This window comes from Bubalus kerabau, chromosome 21 (genome assembly GCF_029407905.1).
Source record: "Bubalus kerabau isolate K-KA32 ecotype Philippines breed swamp buffalo chromosome 21, PCC_UOA_SB_1v2, whole genome shotgun sequence".
Taxonomy (NCBI): domain Eukaryota; kingdom Metazoa; phylum Chordata; class Mammalia; order Artiodactyla; family Bovidae; genus Bubalus; species Bubalus kerabau.
The window spans coordinates 49,363,887-49,381,700 of record NC_073644.1 but is presented as its reverse complement, the minus strand read 5'-3'; the positions used below and the strand labels follow the sequence as shown (position 1 = coordinate 49,381,700).

Here is a 17,814-nt window from a genome sequence, read left to right as displayed (position 1 = left end):
TTCTCTAGGAAGCCCTCCTTGATCAATCACTTCAGCCCATAGCCCTCTTTCCTTCCTTCCTTCTGTCACTGTGAAATGTTTGTAAGGTCTGGAGGTTAGTGGATAGCATTGTGTCATTGTGAATCTCCTGCTTTCATTCTTTTTACTGTAGTCATGTAACCTGTTCATATTAGGGGGAGGTGGCTGAAGGGAACACAGAAACCTACTCTATTTTTGTAACTTTCCTACAAGTTCAAAATGATTGCATAAAAGTGAAAAAAAAAAACATTGAAATATTAAAATAACAATTGAACACCCATATCAGGCACTGTCTCAGACACTGGAGAGACAGTCCAACTGGGAAGAAAAGATGCTCAAACTCATGAAGTTTAACACCTGAGGGGACCACAACAACAACACAGACAACTGATGTGGGCTTATCTGGTGTTGGACGTTTCTCTAAGCCCTTTGAATGTATTGACACACTTATTACTACCTACAACTCTATGAGGATTGTTATTATCATCCCCATTTTACAGATGAGAAAACTGAGACACAACAGGGTCCAGTCATGCTGTTAAAGACCCCATAGCCAGTAAGCTTTGGCCCTGGACAGTGCACCCAAGTGGCCCCAGTCTTAAGCCTTAGGTTCTACTTCCTCTTAAGATAGTTATCAGTAATGACAGTACTGGTGGACCTCTTTAGTCCTTCTAGAAAGGACCTGTCTGCGTCTTTCATTAAATCCCCAACTTAGTCCTAGGTTTTGTTTGGTTTTCTGTGTTCAGCCATTGTCCCCCCAAACCATCCCTGACCCCTGATATCTTAAGCATCAGAGGGCAGAGACCCAGAACCCAAGCCTAAGGCTTGTGCAACCCACCCACAGCCACTCGCCTCTGAACCCACACTGCCGTCTCCCACAGATCTTGCCCAGCTTCTTAGCAATGTCTAAAACCCTTCCATGAAAGCTGGCGGGCAGAATCCTTTCTGACCTCTCACAGCTCCCGCCTCTGGCCTTGCGTGTGTCAGGCACTCAATAAGTACGTCTGGAAGGTGGCAGAGGTAAGGATGGGAGGGATGGTGCTTGCGGGGGATGAAGTTGCTGAAGCTCTTGGTGGCCAGGTAGAGGCTTCTTCTCATGGACAGAGCAGTCCATGAGAGTGGGAACTCTGCTCATCTTATGCAGCTTGTGTCTGGGGGGATCCGATGAGAAGAGTTTTGGCCTCTCTTCTCTTAGCACTCCTATGCTCTCATTATGCAACTCCTGTTTCCTCCTGGAATTCTCTCCTGAGCTGTTCTCCCCTGATAGTGATTGTAATAATGGTTAACGTTCAATGAGCGCCTACTCCCTGCAGGCACCATTGTAAGTGCTCTCTCTCTATATATATATATAGAGAGAGAGAGTTAATATATACATATAATAATATTTATATTAACTATAATAATAATACAATTATATATATTAACTCACAACAAATAAAGTGCCTGAGGCATAGAAAGATGAAGTAACTAACACCCCAAGGTCACTCAGTTAATCAGCAGAGGAGCTGGGATTTGAACTCATGTAATTGTGGAAATAAAATGGAGGTCAAATGAGAACAGAGGCTGTATCTTTCCAGCTTGCTACAGCAAGAGTGTGAGCACCATCACTTGGTTTGGCAGAGGCCAAAGGCTCTCAGGATCCTGGAAAAGCTTCAGAGTGAAGCATTATTTGAGGCATGGGAGAACTGGAGGAGAGCTAACTGGAATCAAGGCAGCTTATGTGATCGGATTCAGTTCAGTCATTCAGTTGTGTCCAATTCTTTGCGACCCCGTGGACTGCAGCACGCCAGGCTTCCCTATCCATCACCAACTCCCGGAGTTTACTCAAACTCATGTGCATTGAGTCAGTGATGCAATCCAACCATCTCATCCTCTGTCGTCCCCTTCTCCTCCTGCCCCCAGTCTTTCCCAGCATCAGGGTCTTTTCCAATGAGTCAGCTCTTCGCATCAGGTAGCCAAAGTATTGGAGTTTCAGCTTCAGCATCAGTCCTTTCAATGAATATTCAGGACTGATTTCCTTGAGGATTGACTGGTTGAATCTCCTTGCTGTCCAAGGAACTCTCAGGAGTCTTCTCCAACACCACAGTTCAAAAGCATCAGTTCTTCGGTCCTCAGCTTTCTTTATAGTCCGACTCTCACATCCATACGTGACTACTGGACAAACTGTAGCTTTGACCAGATGGACCTTTGTCAGCAAAGTGATGTCTCTGCATTTTAGTATGCTGTCTAGGTTGGTCATAGCTTTTCTTCCAAGGAGCAAGTGTCTTTTAATTTCATGGCTGCAGTGACCACCTGCAGTGATTTTGGAGCCCAAAAAGATAAAGTCTATTACTGTTTCCATTGTTTTCCCATCTATTTGCCATGAAGTGATGGGACTGGATGCCATACTCTTAGTTTTCTGAATGTTGAGTGATTGGATAGGGGAGTATCTTTGGATTTATCTAGTTGGTCTTGAGTCGGGAGTGGGGGAAAATCAGGAAGGCAGATTTGACTGAGTCCTGAGCGTCGTGGGCCCACTGCTGGCAAGGCTTCAGTCTGGCGGCCTGGGGTGGCTGAGGCAGAGCCAACGGGCAGAGCCCTGTTATCCTCTTCAGTCTGTGGTTGGCCTCCACACTCTCTCACAGTCTTCCCCTCCATGATTTGACCTTAATCTCCAATCCAGCCCCAAATCCTTGAAATTTCTCGGATTAATTATCCCACGCGGACATTCCACCTTATTTTAGAGATGTACATAATTGCTGGTGGGAGAGATAGACACTTCTTTTCTGGTAGTATCTAAACTCCAAAAATGCTTCTGAAAGTCCCACCATTCTATAAATGCTTTGAGGCACCTTGTTAAAGAATTTTGTTTTTCTGCATTAAGATTTATGCTGTGAGAAGAGCCATCATTTCTTAAATACACTGGTTTGCAAGCTCAGGTTTCTTACCCAAAATATAGTCTGCTTTATTTCATTTGCAAGTGGCCCAGTGTTTGGCCTGTGTCTTGAAATCCTTGTTACAGATGTCAGCATCTCAACTTGGGGACTCAGACAGTGAGACCCACTGGGTTTGTGTCATTCTCATAGCTTAGTGCTGTGCAAAGAGATCCTCCCAAGAAATGGCACGTGACCGGAATGGAGGCGGGAATGGGCATGTGTCTAACAGAAGGCATGGTGTGGGTTTGCCTGCTGCAACGGCCCTGTTGTAAAATACTAGACCCAGAGGTCAAACTTGATAACCTTTCCCTCAACCCCTCTCCCTAGTTGAAGTCCCCAACTTGTCATCTTGCCACTTTGGGGGAAACTGTTCATAACTAATTCACTTTGAGATGGTGGTGAATTGATGTGGTATTCAAAGAAAAAAAAAGATACCCTCAAAAGGAAATGCTTAAACTTAAGGAATATGTCTCTAGCAGTGGAATTTGAGGCAATTAGTGTCTCTAATGGAGATAGGGATTCCTTTAAGGCAAAGAGATGTTTTTCTCTAGAGGAAATTAAGTGCCTGTAAGAAATCATCCCGAGGCCCAGTGGAAACCCCATGAACTAGGAAATTTTTTGTCTGGAAGCAAACCAGATTCTCAGAGCTCTGTTGGGTTTGCCCTTCAGAATGGCCCCTGGCTTCCACTGCGTACAAATCTTCCCAGCTTCTTGGCAATGTCTAAAACTCTTCCATTAAAAACTTGCCCTTGCAGCCTAAGGCTTTGGGCCTGGTTAGCCTCAGGCTGTCCTCCGTCACGGAGACCACTGAGTGAGTGGCTGCTGGGCCCTTTCCCAAGGACATTCTTTGATGGGTGGAGAACAGAAGGAAAGCAGAACAGGAAGGGAGAGAGGCAGCAAGAGCTGCTGAGCTCCTTGGGGTGGATGAGCAGGGCACAGCCTGGGCCTTCAGCAGCCCGTCCTTCTGAGACAGAGGCAAGGGCACGTGGCTCAGGGGTGGACCACTTCTCCAGCAGTGGCCCCTCAACGCGGGAGCCCTCCCACATGTCAATGGTGTTGTCTTGCGAGGGTGTGGGGAAGCAGGAAAGAGGTGGCTGGTGAGTCGTAGAAGGATGAAGTTCCCTTTAGAATGTGGGCCTTTTACTCTGAGGAGACAGGTGTAATCGGGATTTAGCCTGCAATGAAGGACTAGGGGGGAAGTATAATCCAGGCTTCAGTTTTCTAAAAGAAAAAGCGTATTTCTCTCCCCCTTTTCCTTACACCTACCTGACCATAAAATCTCCATAAAGGGGAGATTGTTGGTTAAATTCAGATAGTGACAATTAAAGAAAAAGATAAAGTGAAGAATTCTAACGTTCCTTTGATCTGCAACATTATACACCCAGCAAGAGTAAGGGATGAATGAGTTGAAAGATTGTTGAGGTCCTTTAATGGACTGGAACCTGGTGGTCCGGAGTCGACAATGAGAAAGTGAAAGAAGGAGAGAGGCTAATATTTCCTGGGTTACGCAGCCGGCTTTTGCGTTCCAGGAAATCAGCCAGAAATAGAGAGAGAAAGAAAGAAAGAAAGACACAGGGACCAAAGCTCTGATGGAGCAAAGATGTTTTAATCAACATGGTGTGGGCATATATACTGTCTTACAAGGTAGTTATTCTCAGATAAAGATGAAAATTCCAGACTTACAAAACATAGGCGATCCATATTAAAGACAGAGAGTTGTAAACAATCACTTTTACCATATGGTTCATAAGAAGGAAGACGGTACTTATCACCGTATTGAAAAACTAGCGAAGGAAATGCCTGGTTGCCTCTCCTCTTAATTCCTGAATATTCAGGAATTAATAAGGAACGGAGGATTCCTGACAGATCCAGAACAGCACACAGGAAGCCTCCTGTTAAATGCTTCCTGACATTTGAGAGAATCTCCACTTTGTGAGATGAGCTTGAGGGGAGTTTCTGAGAACTGCCTTCCAGTTTCCACATGACCGGGAGACAGACAATTTAAACTAGAGCAGGAGGAATTTAGGGCAGACTTCTGGGAGAGTGTTTTTACTTCTAATAATCGCAAAGTGCATGAAGCAAGTCATCAGAAGGGATTAGGCCTCTGTTCCACTGCTTTGAAGACAAGGAGTAGTTAGTTTTTGGTTTGTAGCATTTGTAGTTCTAGCTCCCACTGGCTATGGCCTTTGTTTTTAAAAAATATGTTTGCTCAAGGAAGCATAAAATTGCCATGCAGTGTCATATCTTCAGTGATACCTGTGTTACCCCCAGGGGCTTATCAGCATCAGCATCTGGAATCAGTGAGCAGTCAAGCAATGTCAGCATTGAAGATCGCATTATGCATGCAGCACTGTGAGAAGAGCAGTAGAAATAAAGATAGAGCATCGCTAAGATGATGCGGTCATTTCGGGAGAAAAGCAGTAATAGCAGCAAAAGCAATGTCACCTGCTGCTTTACAGTTATTAGTAGTGTTTTCCAACCAAGGGCCGCTGCATTCAGTTGTGCATATCACTTCAGTTCAGTTCAGTTGCTCAGTCACGTCCAACTCTTTGCAACCCCGTGGACTGCAGCGTGCCAGGCTTCCCTGTCCATCACCAACTCCCGGAGCATGCTCAAACTCATGTCCATCGAGTCGGTGAGGCCATCCAACCATCTCATCCTCTGTCGTCCCCTTCTCCTCCTGCCCTCAATCTTTCCCAGCATCGGGGTCTTTTCCAATGAGTCCATTCTTCACATCCGGTGGCCAAAGTATTGGAGTTTCGACCTCAGCGTCAGTCCTTCCAATGAATATACAGGACTGATTTCCTTGAGGATTTCCTTGAGGTTGGATCTCCTTGCAGTCCAAGGGACTCTCAAGAGTCTTCTTCAACACCACAGTTCAAAAGCATCAATTCTTTGGTGCTCAGCTTTCTTCACAGTCCAACTCTCACATCCATACATGACCACTGGAAAAAACCATAGCTTTGACCAGGCAGACATTTGTTGGCAAAGTAATGTCTCTGCTTTTTTAATATGCTGTCTAGGTTGGTCATAGCTTTTCTTCCAAGGAGCAAGCATCTTATAAGTTCATGGCTGCAGTCACCATCTGGGGTGATTTTGGAGTCCAAAAAGTCTCTTATTCTTTCCATTGTTTCCCCATCTATTTGCGATGAAGTAATGGGACCAGATGCTATGATCTTCATTTTTTGAATGTTGAGTTTTAAGCCAACGTTTTCACTCTCCTCTTTCACTTTCATCAAGAGGCTCTTCTTCACTTTCTGAAGGGTGGTGTCATCTGTGTATCTGAGGTTGTTGAAATTCCTCCCAGCAATCTTGATTCCAGCTTGTGCTTCATCCAGCATTGTGCATATCGTGTACAAAAAGAAAAAGGTGAGTGGTACTGTCTAGAGTTGCACAGTGCACAGCCTGCCCCACCATTCACAGCAGCCATGTCACTCATGAAGTCTCATTGCAAGCTTTGCAGACATGGAATTCTTTTCACATTTTAAACTGATTTCACATCCATTTGGTCCTCATAACAGTTTTATGAGATTGCAGGGACAGTGTCATTTTCCCCAGACTACAGACGAGGAAACCTAGTCCCAGAAAGGAGCTGGGACTGTTCTACATGGTTAACACGATGAGATTAGGACCCAGAACTGGTAACTCTTGATTCAGGGCCATTTCTACCAGCAATTCATTTAACCCAGCCTTGCGAGAACACCTCTTGGTGCAAGAGACAGGCTACTGGGGAGTCACTGGGAGCTGAGAGGCCTCTTCTGTCCTTACCCCGAATCTGTCTTTACCATGGCCTCCCCCCTCACCTTGGCCAGCCTCCCTCCTTCGTGTCCCTCCTCTCCATCCCCAGATTTGAGCGGGAGCAGAATGACACCTTCATCATGGAGATCCTGGACATTGCCCCATTCACCAAGATGAGGATCCGAATTGATGGCCTGGGCAGCCGGCCTGAGTGGTTCCTGGAGAGGGTAACACAGCTGGACCTTCACCCTCCCTTCCTCCTACTGCCCACCCCTACTTCCTGCTCCTTTGGGTTGTCAGTGGGGTTTGTTAACGTGCAAATGTCACCTTAGAAGGTTGTTACCTGAGTCTGCCCAGATAATATGCCTCTGGGTGTGAATTAATCAGGGAACGTAGTTTTACTTATTTGTACCCAGTCAAAACTGAATGAGCTGCCAGGGAATACAGCTTGCCTGGTCAGTGTAAAGTGGACAGAGACCAGTGTGAGCTTCCTGGAGGGAGTGAGTTGGGAGGAGTGAGAGGGGAGCGGCAGGAACTGGGCAGCAAGGTTCCCATGCTGGGAACCCGAGGCAGACCATAGGGAGGCTCCCGGTTCCCCCCGGTCTCAGTGAGCGGTCTGCCTCTTCTTCTCTGAGCCGTCCTCTCATCCCTTATCCATCAAAGGCCATCTGTCCCGAGTCCCCTGAGGCTCTGCTCCCCTTGTCCAGCTTTTAGCAGACTTTTCTTGAGCCAATAATACAGTGTTCCCTCCAAGGACAATCTGGCGAACTTGGGTCCACAGTCCTGGGGAGTCTGTGGCTGAAAGTGGTTTGGTTGGTCTATTTTTATGTCATTAATTCAGCAGAGATTTCTGGTGCACAGTTATAGGCCCTCCTTGGAAACATATTTACATGAATTGCCCACTTCCAGCTCACCAAGTAAAGTTAGTCACAGCGGGGGCTTCAGACTCCATGCCAGGCCCCCGGGGTAGGGTCTTGTCCTGGAGAGGACCCTTTCCTCATGCCTCGAGTCTGAGAAGAAGTTGTCTCAGGCCTGGGATAGTGGGTTCCAGGGTCCAGACAAGGGGGCCACATTAGTGGCTGGGCAGTCGGTGGGGGTGAGGGAGGTGTTCACACACTGGCGGGTCTCCCTGCCCAGATCCTCCTGAAGAACATGAACACGGGAGACCTGACCATGTTCTACTATGGAGACTGGCTGTCCCAGTGGAAGGGCAAGAAGACGCTGGTGTGCGAGATGTGTGCCGTCATCGATGGGGAGGAGATGATGGAGTGGACGTCCTACACTGTCTCAGTGAAGACCAGTGACGTCCTGGGTGAGTCGGGGGTGGAGCGCTCACTTCTGTGTTCACTGCCCACTCACCCTGCCCTTCTCAAATTCTGGCTCAGGTCCCAAGCTCTGGTCAAGGCATTTTTCTTTGGTTAGCCTTTCAAAAGTAAGGCCAACTCATTTCCACAGAGTGTCATCTTCTACAAAGTATTCCTCCCCGTGACTGATATGGCTCTGTCCTTTCTGCATCAGGAAAATGGGAGAAAACAGTGCAGGAGTTTGGCTCAGAGGCCCTCAGTCCTCTGCTGCCTCCTGAAACCCCTCAGCCAGGTGCTGTTCAGCATGGCTGCCCTTGGGCCCCTTCCCACATCCCTGTGCTTGGCCACCATCTTCTGTGCCAGCTTTGGCCTGGGATCTTAGGATAGGGTAAGTCCCTGAGCCCACGTGTGAGTGACATTTGAGTGCAGCAGTGACAGCGAGGCTGTGACAGAGGCTGGCACAGGTGTACCAGGTGCTGGGAACCTACAGGAGGGCACCTGCCCTAGCTGGAGATCAGGGGCAAAAATCAGGGAGGGCTTCCCAGAGGTGGTGCCAAAGTGCAACCAGAAAGGCAAACAGAAGCCGGTGAGGCAGATGGGACGCCAGAGGAAGGCCCTTCCAAGCAAAAGCACCGATGCAGCAGAGGCCTGCAGCCGGCAGGGAAGCACCAATGCAGCAGAGGCCTGCAGCTCGCAGGGGGGCAGTGTGTGCTGCCTCCGTCCCCTCAAGCAGTTCTGACCCCTGGGAGCTGGTGCAAGGACCCAGCAAACTCACTCACAGTACCTATAAATGGCAGTGAGGGATCCCCGCTTGGCCCTGCTAGTTCAGACTTTCAACAGGGAAGCTCTCCGGGCACAGTGATAGGGACCTCTTGCAAATGAAGCCAAAGAAATGAAGCTTTCCTAAATTGGCAGCTCAGGCATACATGCTGGGTCAGGACAGCTGGCAAGGCACCAGATTTGTGGCACTTCCTTTCTTCCTGAGAAAGAAGATTTCACTCTCTTTGCTCAAAGTTCCAAGTGTTCACTCATTTTCAAGTCCCTCATCCCTTCATGATGTGCTCTCAGAAAGTAGTAAGTTCATTGATAATCACGGGGTATGTATCAGAAAAGTTTCAAGGGGTCACCTCTCCCAGAAGCCTTTTCTTTCCAACTGAGTCACTGCTTCTATTTGGCTTAAGCAGACAAGCTCTAGTGTAGAATGTCAACCGGAGGCAGATGTGGGGACAAAGAACTTTCACATTGTATAGGAAGGTGTTTATTTCTAAACTGTAAAGCCAGTCTACATGGCGTGCCTTTAAGGATGGGTATATTTCCGCAGAATACATGAGTTCTTGTACCAAACCATCCACGCCTGCTAACCAGGACCCCAGTTAACCCAACAGCATTTACAAGGCTCAAATGTAAAACGAAGGATAGAGTTGTAGACCTGGGAGCCCCAGGACACTGACCAGCCCTTTCTGATCTCATCCCTGGCTTTGACAACTCTGAACTTGCCCACGTGCACCCCTGGCTTCTCCCTGGATCCCAAGAGTGAGGCCAGAGCAAGAGGGCTGTGATTCAGAGAGGCCAGAGTCCTTGTCTTGTGCACCCCAGGAGCGGGCACCGATGCCAACGTGTTCATCATTATCTTCGGGGAGAACGGGGACAGCGGGACCCTGGCCCTGAAGCAGTCGGCCAACTGGAACAAGTTCGAGCGGAACAGCACTGACACGTTCAACTTCTCCGACATGCTGAGCCTGGGCCACCTCTGCAAGCTGAGAGTTTGGCACGACAACAAAGGTAGCTCAAGGTCAGGGTGGGGGAGGGCAGGCTGCAGCTCTTCGCCTAAGCCCCTGCCCACCTCTCTGGCAGCGTGTGGGGACTCTTCCGCCCCAGGGTGGCAGGAAACCGGAAACAGTAGATTGCTACCATTTCGATGTTTCCATCAGTTAGAAGAGCCGGTGTTTCACGACAAATATCAGTCCCTCCTTCTCCACACCCCCCGTCCCAGGGTAATGAGTAGCTCTTACTTTTTCTGTGATATCAGGGCATTAATTCTACTTAGTTCAAACATTAAAATTAAGAGGAGTGGGGGGAGGAAAGGGCTATATCACCAAATTCCCTTCGCATGAATTTTCCATAAAGGATTATGCTTGTTTAGTTATAATAGCAAATCTAAAATTAGTCAAACTCAGTTATAAATATGAATGATGGGATAGGATATAAGCCAAACAAGAAATTTATCTTCAAAATGCCAAAGGAACACTTTTTTGCATCTGTAATTGTGATGAAGCTCATGTTCAATATTTCTTTCATTACTGCTTTGTTGTCGTCAGGCTGCTATGAACATTTTTTTTCTGGCTTTGGGCCATTACGTTCTACATTATATAATTGAACACAGTTGTTAAATACTAAATGTCACCTCCTTAAGACATATTATTTTCTTGATTTATGCCATTCTAACTCACCCTCTTGACTTCCATTGAAACTGGCTTTGACAAGGCAATTCACTCAAATCCTTCTCCAGTCTTCTCTAAGTCTCCCCCACGAGTGGCCCAGAGGTGTCCTGACTGTTGTATTGTTCTTACTTCTTTAGATCCTGGCAGAGAACCAATGTATCTGTCATGGTGGCTGATGAAGCCTAATTTGGCAACTTTAACATGCATTAAACAATTAAACATGTTTTCCATAACATGGGATAAGCTCTGATTAAGCACAGAGAAAGTTCTCAGTCTTCAGAGCAATAAAATAATGAAGATTTGCACAGCCCTCAACTTTCAAATCTCAGTGTACCCACTCAGTCATTCACTGAGGGAACATTTACAGCGTTCGCTATGTGCCTAGTGCTCTGTTAAGTACAAAAGATACAAACACTTGATCTTTGTGACAGTCTTATGAATGCCTGCCACAGAAGAACTTTATCATCTCTCTTTTCTACAATCAAGGAATATTGAGGCCCTGTGAGGTTTGAACAACTTACTCAGAAACACACAGCAAGAAATAGACATAACTGAAACTCAAATCCAAGTCTTCTGATGCTTTTTCTAGTAAACTATGCTGGGGGTCAGCCCATCCTGCCAGTTCCATTCTGCCCAGCCAATGGGCCGATGGGTCAGAGAAGAAAAGATGAGGAGATGAGGGCAGCTTCTTCTATCTCTGTTCACTATGTCCCCCATACATGTTGTCAGGGGATTGGGGGAGGATGTCTTCTCCAGAAAAGTGAGAGGAGATGCTTATTCCTCACCTGTCCATTCATTGTCCTTATAAGTCTATGTAAAGAAACATATTTGCAAAGTATTCTCAGACTATCGCTAATGAATCTCTATTCTTTCCTAACAAAGAGACAAAACAAGATCCCTGAATTCTTTCTCACCCTCTCATTATCTGTTATGATTGTCTTAGACTTAGTAGGAGGTTGGCTGGTAGCTGAAAGTCTGACAATTATGAGTCAGATTTATTAAGATCATCTTTTGCCCCAGAGAATTCAAAAGATCAGGATAAGCTGCTGCCCATGCCACTCAACAAATGAGTGTCAGGACAATCGCTTCAGTGTTTGATCAGGCTGCCATTGGCTCAGTAAAAGCACTGAACCCCATTGTGTGTCTAATTAGAGTGATTTGACAGAGCTGATTGATGAGGGTGGGTGGAGATGAGGTCTGTCTACCCTAGCTTCCAGGCATAGTTTCCTGTCGCAGTGTCCACACCAGAGGCAAACCACTGTTCAGGAAGTATATTCCCAGGAAGTGTGCCCCTTCCCTAATCAGAAAGAAGTACATTTTACTTCTGCCCTAATACACACACGGGCAAGGCATTACTCTTGAGGGCAGGGGCCTTGCCTCATCCATATTCATATTCATAAAGGTGCCTATGGCAGAGTGGAAACTCTTTAAATCTTAACTTAGTTGAGACTCCATGCCCTCCCACCCCCAGGAGAGAGCTGTGAAATACCAAGACCACAGCCCCTACCTCAGGAGCAACAGAGAAGCAAAGAGACTAGAACCTTGAGAAGGAAGAAATATTATTCCCAATGAGTCTGAACAATCCCCTCAAGGTTCAACCACAAGATGGGATCAGAGGTCAAGCAGCTCCCTGATCATCTCCTGGTCAGGTCAGAGAACTGGGTAGGGGAGAATTTCATGTAGACCATGATGACCTCCCTCACTTTTCTAAGAGGAGAAGGCAATGTTAGGGCCATTTTTTGTTTAGGGCCACTTTTAATATGAAGATTTCACTCTTCATATTAAAGTGAGGGTGAAGGGATGACCAGAAAGACTGAGGATGCCTTTATTAAAGATCATAGTTCTAGCTTCACACTCTACAGCCTTTGGAGTCATGTATCTGTCCAGGGTGCTGACTTCACTGCTTCTCTCAACTTCTCTCAACTCTGGACTCTATCACTTGTTTCTAGGGTCTCCACCTTGGAGGCTGACTATTTTCAACCTGGACTGTTATAGATTTCTCTCAAGCTTGGCAAAATGGTTCAAACTTCCACACATTTCATCCTCAAGTCACAGCAATAAAAGGCAGATAATTGTTGATCCAGGATAAGAGTTCGTCTCTGTCTCCTGCCTTCAAAAGCTGCTATCTCCAACTCCATATTATCTAACTCCACCTGACTAAACACCTGAAAGCCCACTGGTTCTTTGTCACTTGGATGACTGTTCCTGTTGCTGCCCACACCTTCAAAATCTGCCTTATTCCTTCTCAATCTGTTTCTCATCAAAGACTTTCCAGAGTTCTCTTGGGCACTTGTGTTCTATGTTGTATCCCTCCTTCCAAAGTATCTAGGAAAGCAAAGACTGACATATTTGAGAAAAGCGTTCCAGAAAGTCAAGCAGTAACATTTCAGGAGTCATGGATAATGTTTGTCTTTAGTGATGGCTATGTATCCCTTCTTTGGGGCTTCCTAGGTGGCTCAGTGGTAAAGAATCCACCTGCCAATGCAGAAAACACAGATGACATGGGTTTGATCCCTGGGTTGGAAAGATCTCCTGGAGTAGGAAATGGCAACCTGTTCCAGTATTCTTGCCTGGAAAATTTCATGGACAGAAGAGCCTGGTGTGCTACAGTCCATGGGGTCACAAAGAGCCAGACATGACTGAGCACACACACCATTCATTGTCCATTCATCATAGCTTTGCTCTATAAAGTTTCTGTAAACACTGAACCACTGCTGCTAAGAAAAACACAAGGTTAGGTTCCTGCAATCCTCTGATCACACATTTTCATCAACCAGTAAATGCATAACCTTATTTTCTTTTGGGGAAGGGGCTTTCCTGGTGGCTCAGACAGTAAAGTATTTGCCTGCAATGCAGGAGACCCAGGTTAGATCCCTGGGTTGGGAAGATCCCCTGAAGAAGGGCATGGCAACCCACTCCACTATTCTTGCCTGGAGAATCCCATGGAGAGAAGACCCTGGCAGGTTACAGTACATGGGGTCACAAAGAGTCAGAGCAACAAACACACACTCTTTAAAGACACTTCATATGGTATATATTGTTGATTTATTAACAGTGAACTCATGGCCATCAACACTATTGATGAGGATAAAGGAAAGTTATATGGCAAATCTATTTTCCCTGTAAGGCACATCACAGCCTGCTTGCACTTAGAAACACTAGACAGTTCTTTAGCACTATAACATAAAAATGTAAAAAAAAAAAAAAAATCCCACAGCGCTAAGTAGATAGCAAAAACACTCGTTCATAGTGTGAGAGCTGAAACAGGAGTCAGAGCACCATCTTGTTTAACCTCAACTGGCAACATATGAATTAGCGCAAATTTTTTGCTGCTCTGCACATGTCCATGTATAACTGTGAAAGGACTGTGAGTATTGATTTTAGAGCTACACATAAATTTTATCAATTAGGTGAATTTGCAAATATGGATACAGAAATAATAAGGTTCAACTTGATCTGTCCTTGAAAAGACAATATTTGAGCTAAGACCTAAAGAATTTATAGGAGTAGACATTTGGTGAGGTGTGGTGTTTATCAGAAATGAAGTGTGTTTGAGGCAGAATGAATAGAAAACATAAAAGCTCTAAAATATAAGAAAGACTGACATGTTTCAGAAATGAAAGCACAGTTCAGAATGACGACAAAATAGGGAATGGGTGTGGGATCTAGAAAGTAGACGAGAATCAGGCCATGCAAGGTATTATAAGTCTTGTCAAGGATTGGGTCTTTATCCTAATTGTCCTGAGAAGCCATCAAAGGATCTCAGAACAGTAGTCATGTAGGGAAGATTATCATAGTGTCTGTGGGGAATAGGTTAGATGGAAAAGAAAGCAAACTTCAAAAGACTGGCTAAGAGATGATGGGAGATAACGATGCCCTGCACAATGATGGTAGCAGTGGGGAATGGAGAAAATGTAGAAAGATTTAAGAAATGCTTAAGCAGAAGGCTTATTAAAGGATTGGCTGAGAAGGAAAGTTGAGCAAGAATGGTAAGGCTGCTAGAGGAGATTCTTCATCCTGGCATGTTTAATTTAAAGGTCTGGTAGACATCTAGGAGTGATGGCTAGTAACAGTTGGGTTTGGAGCTCAGGAGTCAAACTAGTTGGGAGATACTGATCTGAGATATTGATCTAAGAATTGCTAGTGCAGAGACATCACTGAAGCCATGAGAGTGAGGAAATGAAACTTCAGAAAATAAGAGTGACCAAGAGCAGATTCTTGAGTACCCTCATGTTTGAGGTTAGAGAATAGAAGGGAAGGCAGAGGAGAAGGAGGAGGAAAGGGAGAGGGAAATGGGTTGCCTCAACATTTTTTCACTTCCTAAAGGAACGTGTTCAGGGAGATGGACCCTACCTATGGAACTATTGAGGACTGTTCACTGACCATGAAACCCAAAAATGTGGTGTGTTGGTTCATGATGCCAAAGTTTCCTGGGCATAAATTTAATAAAGAAGCTATGAAACCACATTTATTTTTCCAAATAGCAAAGCAATTTAAACTATTTTAAATGTTTATTTCTTCCTAGCAAATTCCCAGAATCCCTTGTTGAGAAATTTTGTTATGCAGCCAAACATTTAAGTCACTGTCACAGGGAGAAAGGAGGGGAAGATTAACAGTCTTCCGTCGTTTGTGGATTCATGTTTATAAGATACAAATGTTCATCATTGCTTCTTAAGTACTCCTCCTCCTCACCTCCCACACACAAAATGTCAGGGAAACTTTCTCACCAATCTCACTCTCTTTGTTTGCTGGTCCTTTTTGAGATGTGTAATTGCCTTTTTATTCCTGATTGTTCCAGTCCATCCAGTGAATGGTATGATATATATGAATTTGCAGCAATGAGAAGTCTCCAAGATGAACATCCATTTTAAAAGTTTTCTTTTCACTCTCTTCTCTTTCCTAGCTCTGCCATGATTACATCTCTCTGTTTATGATGAACAAAATCTCTGATGGACTAACCTCCTTACTGAAAGTTTTTCCTATTGCCTTACCTTACTTAAGCCCTCTCCCCGAATAGTCATCATATTTGTAACTACATGCTCAGTCTGGCCCCTTACTTAACTAGCAGCTCCAGGAGTACCATTGCCATATTCATTACTCTTCCCTAATGCCCCTCACACTGCCTGTAACCCAGTGGGGGCTTAATATAGAATTTATTTAATACCTCTGTTTCAAGTCCTCATATACAAACCCTATTTTCTTATGCTTCTACCACAGGGAACCCACATTTCTTCTGGATCAAAGTTTTTCCTTGTTTCTTAATACTTTCAAAAAGTGGGTCCTGGTCATGAATTTCAGGGTCATCACTAGGTCCTATAATAATGGCTTCTCCCACTCCTTGGACACTATGCATATATCTAGACTTTCTCAGCTTTCTACTTTCATTTTCCTTCTCTGCAAAAACTCTACACTCAAATTTATCTCATCCACGTCAAAACCCTGAAAGGAAAGGGTGACAGTTCAGCACCTTGGACAGCTCTAAAACCATCCACCCATCGTTTCTTGCTACTACTTTGGTTTAGTTTGGCCTTGAAGTACAAAACAACGCAGGTCAAAGACTAACAGAGTTTTGTCAACAGAAAACACTGGTCATAGCAAACACCCTCTCCCAACAACACAAGAGATGATTCTACACATGGACATCACCAGATGGTCAGTACTGAAATCAAATTGATTATATTCTTTGCAGCTGAAGATGGAGAAGCTCTATATAGTCAGCAAAAACAAGACTTGGACATGACTGTGACTCAAATCATGAGCTTCTTATTGCAAAATTCAGACTTAAATTGAAGAAAGTAGGAAAAAACACTAGACCATTCGTGTATGACTTAAGTCAAATCCCCATGGTTATACAGTGGAGGTGACAAATAGATTTAAGGGATTAGATCTGGTATACAGAGTGCCTGAAGAACTATGGACAGAGATTCATAACATTGTAAAGGGGGTGGAGACCAAAACCATCCCCTAGAAAAAGAAATACAAGAAGGCAAAGTGGTTGTCTGAAGAGGCTTTACAAATAGCTGAGAAAAGAAGAGAAGTGAAAGGCACGGGAGAAAGGGAAAGATATACCCAGCTGAATAATTAGCGATATCAAGGGAACATTTCAGGCAAGGATGGGCACAATAAAGGACAGAAATGGTAAGGACCTAACACAAAGAGAAGAGATTAAGAAGAACTGGTAAGAATACACAGAAGAATGATACAAAAAATTCTTAATGACCCGGATAACCATGATGGTGTGGTCACTAATCTAGAGTCAGACATGCTGGAGTGTGGAGTCAAGTGGGCCTTCGGAAGCATTACTACAAACAAAGCTAATGGAGATGATGGAATTCCAGCAGATCTATTTCAAATCCTAAAAGATGATGCTGTTAAAGTGCTGCACTTGATATGTCAGCAAATTTGAAAACTCGGCAGTGCCCACAGGACTGGAAAATATCAGTTTTCATTCCAATCCCAAAGAAGGGCAATTCCAAAGAATGTTCAAACTACTGTACAATTTACACTCATTTCACATGCTAGCAAGGTTATATTCAAAATCCTTCAAGTAAACCTTCAGCCACACATGAACTGAGAACTTCCAGATGTACAAACTGAGTTTAGAAAAGGCAGAGGAACCAGAGATCGAATTGCCAACATTTGCTGGATCATAGAGAAAGCAAGGGAATTCCAGAAAAACATTTACATCTGCTTCATTGATAATGCTAAAGCCTTTGACTGTGTAGATCACAACAAACTGTGGAAAATTCTGATGGGAAGACTGTAACACCTTACTTGTCTCCTGAGATACCTGTATGCAGGTCAAGAAGCAACAGTTAGAACCGGACATGGAACAGTGGACTGGTTCAAAATTCAGGAAGGATTATGACAAGGCTGTATAGTCTCACACTGCTTATTTAATTTGTGTGAAGACTATGCATGCATACTAAGTTACTTCAGCCATGTCTGAGTCTTTGTAACCCTGGACTGTAGCCTGCCATGCTCCTCTGTCCATGGGATTCTTTAAGCAAGAATACTGGAGTGGGCTGCCATGCCCTCCTCTGGGGGATCTTCCCAACCCAGGGATCAAGCCCATGTCTCCTGTGGCTCCTGCATTGCAGGTAGATTCTTTCCCTGCTGAGCCACCTCAGAAGTCCTATATGTAGATTACATCATGCAAAGCCAGACTGGATTTATCACAAGCTAGAGTCAAGATTGCTGGGAGAAACATCAGCAACCTCATATATGCAGATGATACCACTCTAGTGGCAGAAAGTGGAAAGGAACTAAAGAGCCTCTTGATGAGAGTGAAAGAGGAGAGTGAAAAAGCTGGCTTAAAGCTCAACATTCAAAAAACTAAGATCATGACATCCAGTCCCATCACCTCATGGCAAACAGAAGGAGGAAAAGTGGAAACAG

The 17,814-nt window shown here is 44.9% G+C and overlaps 1 protein-coding gene across 2 annotated transcripts in view; it reads left to right on the top strand.

Annotated features, from left to right (window-relative positions):
• The window catches only part of LOXHD1 (lipoxygenase homology PLAT domains 1), a 195,498-nt gene that overhangs the window by 157,508 nt on the left and 20,176 nt on the right, over positions 1-17,814 (top strand). For both annotated transcript variants that reach the window (XM_055559028.1, XM_055559027.1), the window contains 3 exons: positions 6,781-6,898; positions 7,809-7,983; positions 9,572-9,757. In XM_055559028.1, the coding sequence (XP_055415003.1) occupies positions 6,781-6,898; positions 7,809-7,983; positions 9,572-9,757 (479 nt within the window). The remainder of the gene's footprint in view (positions 1-6,780; positions 6,899-7,808; positions 7,984-9,571; positions 9,758-17,814) is intronic.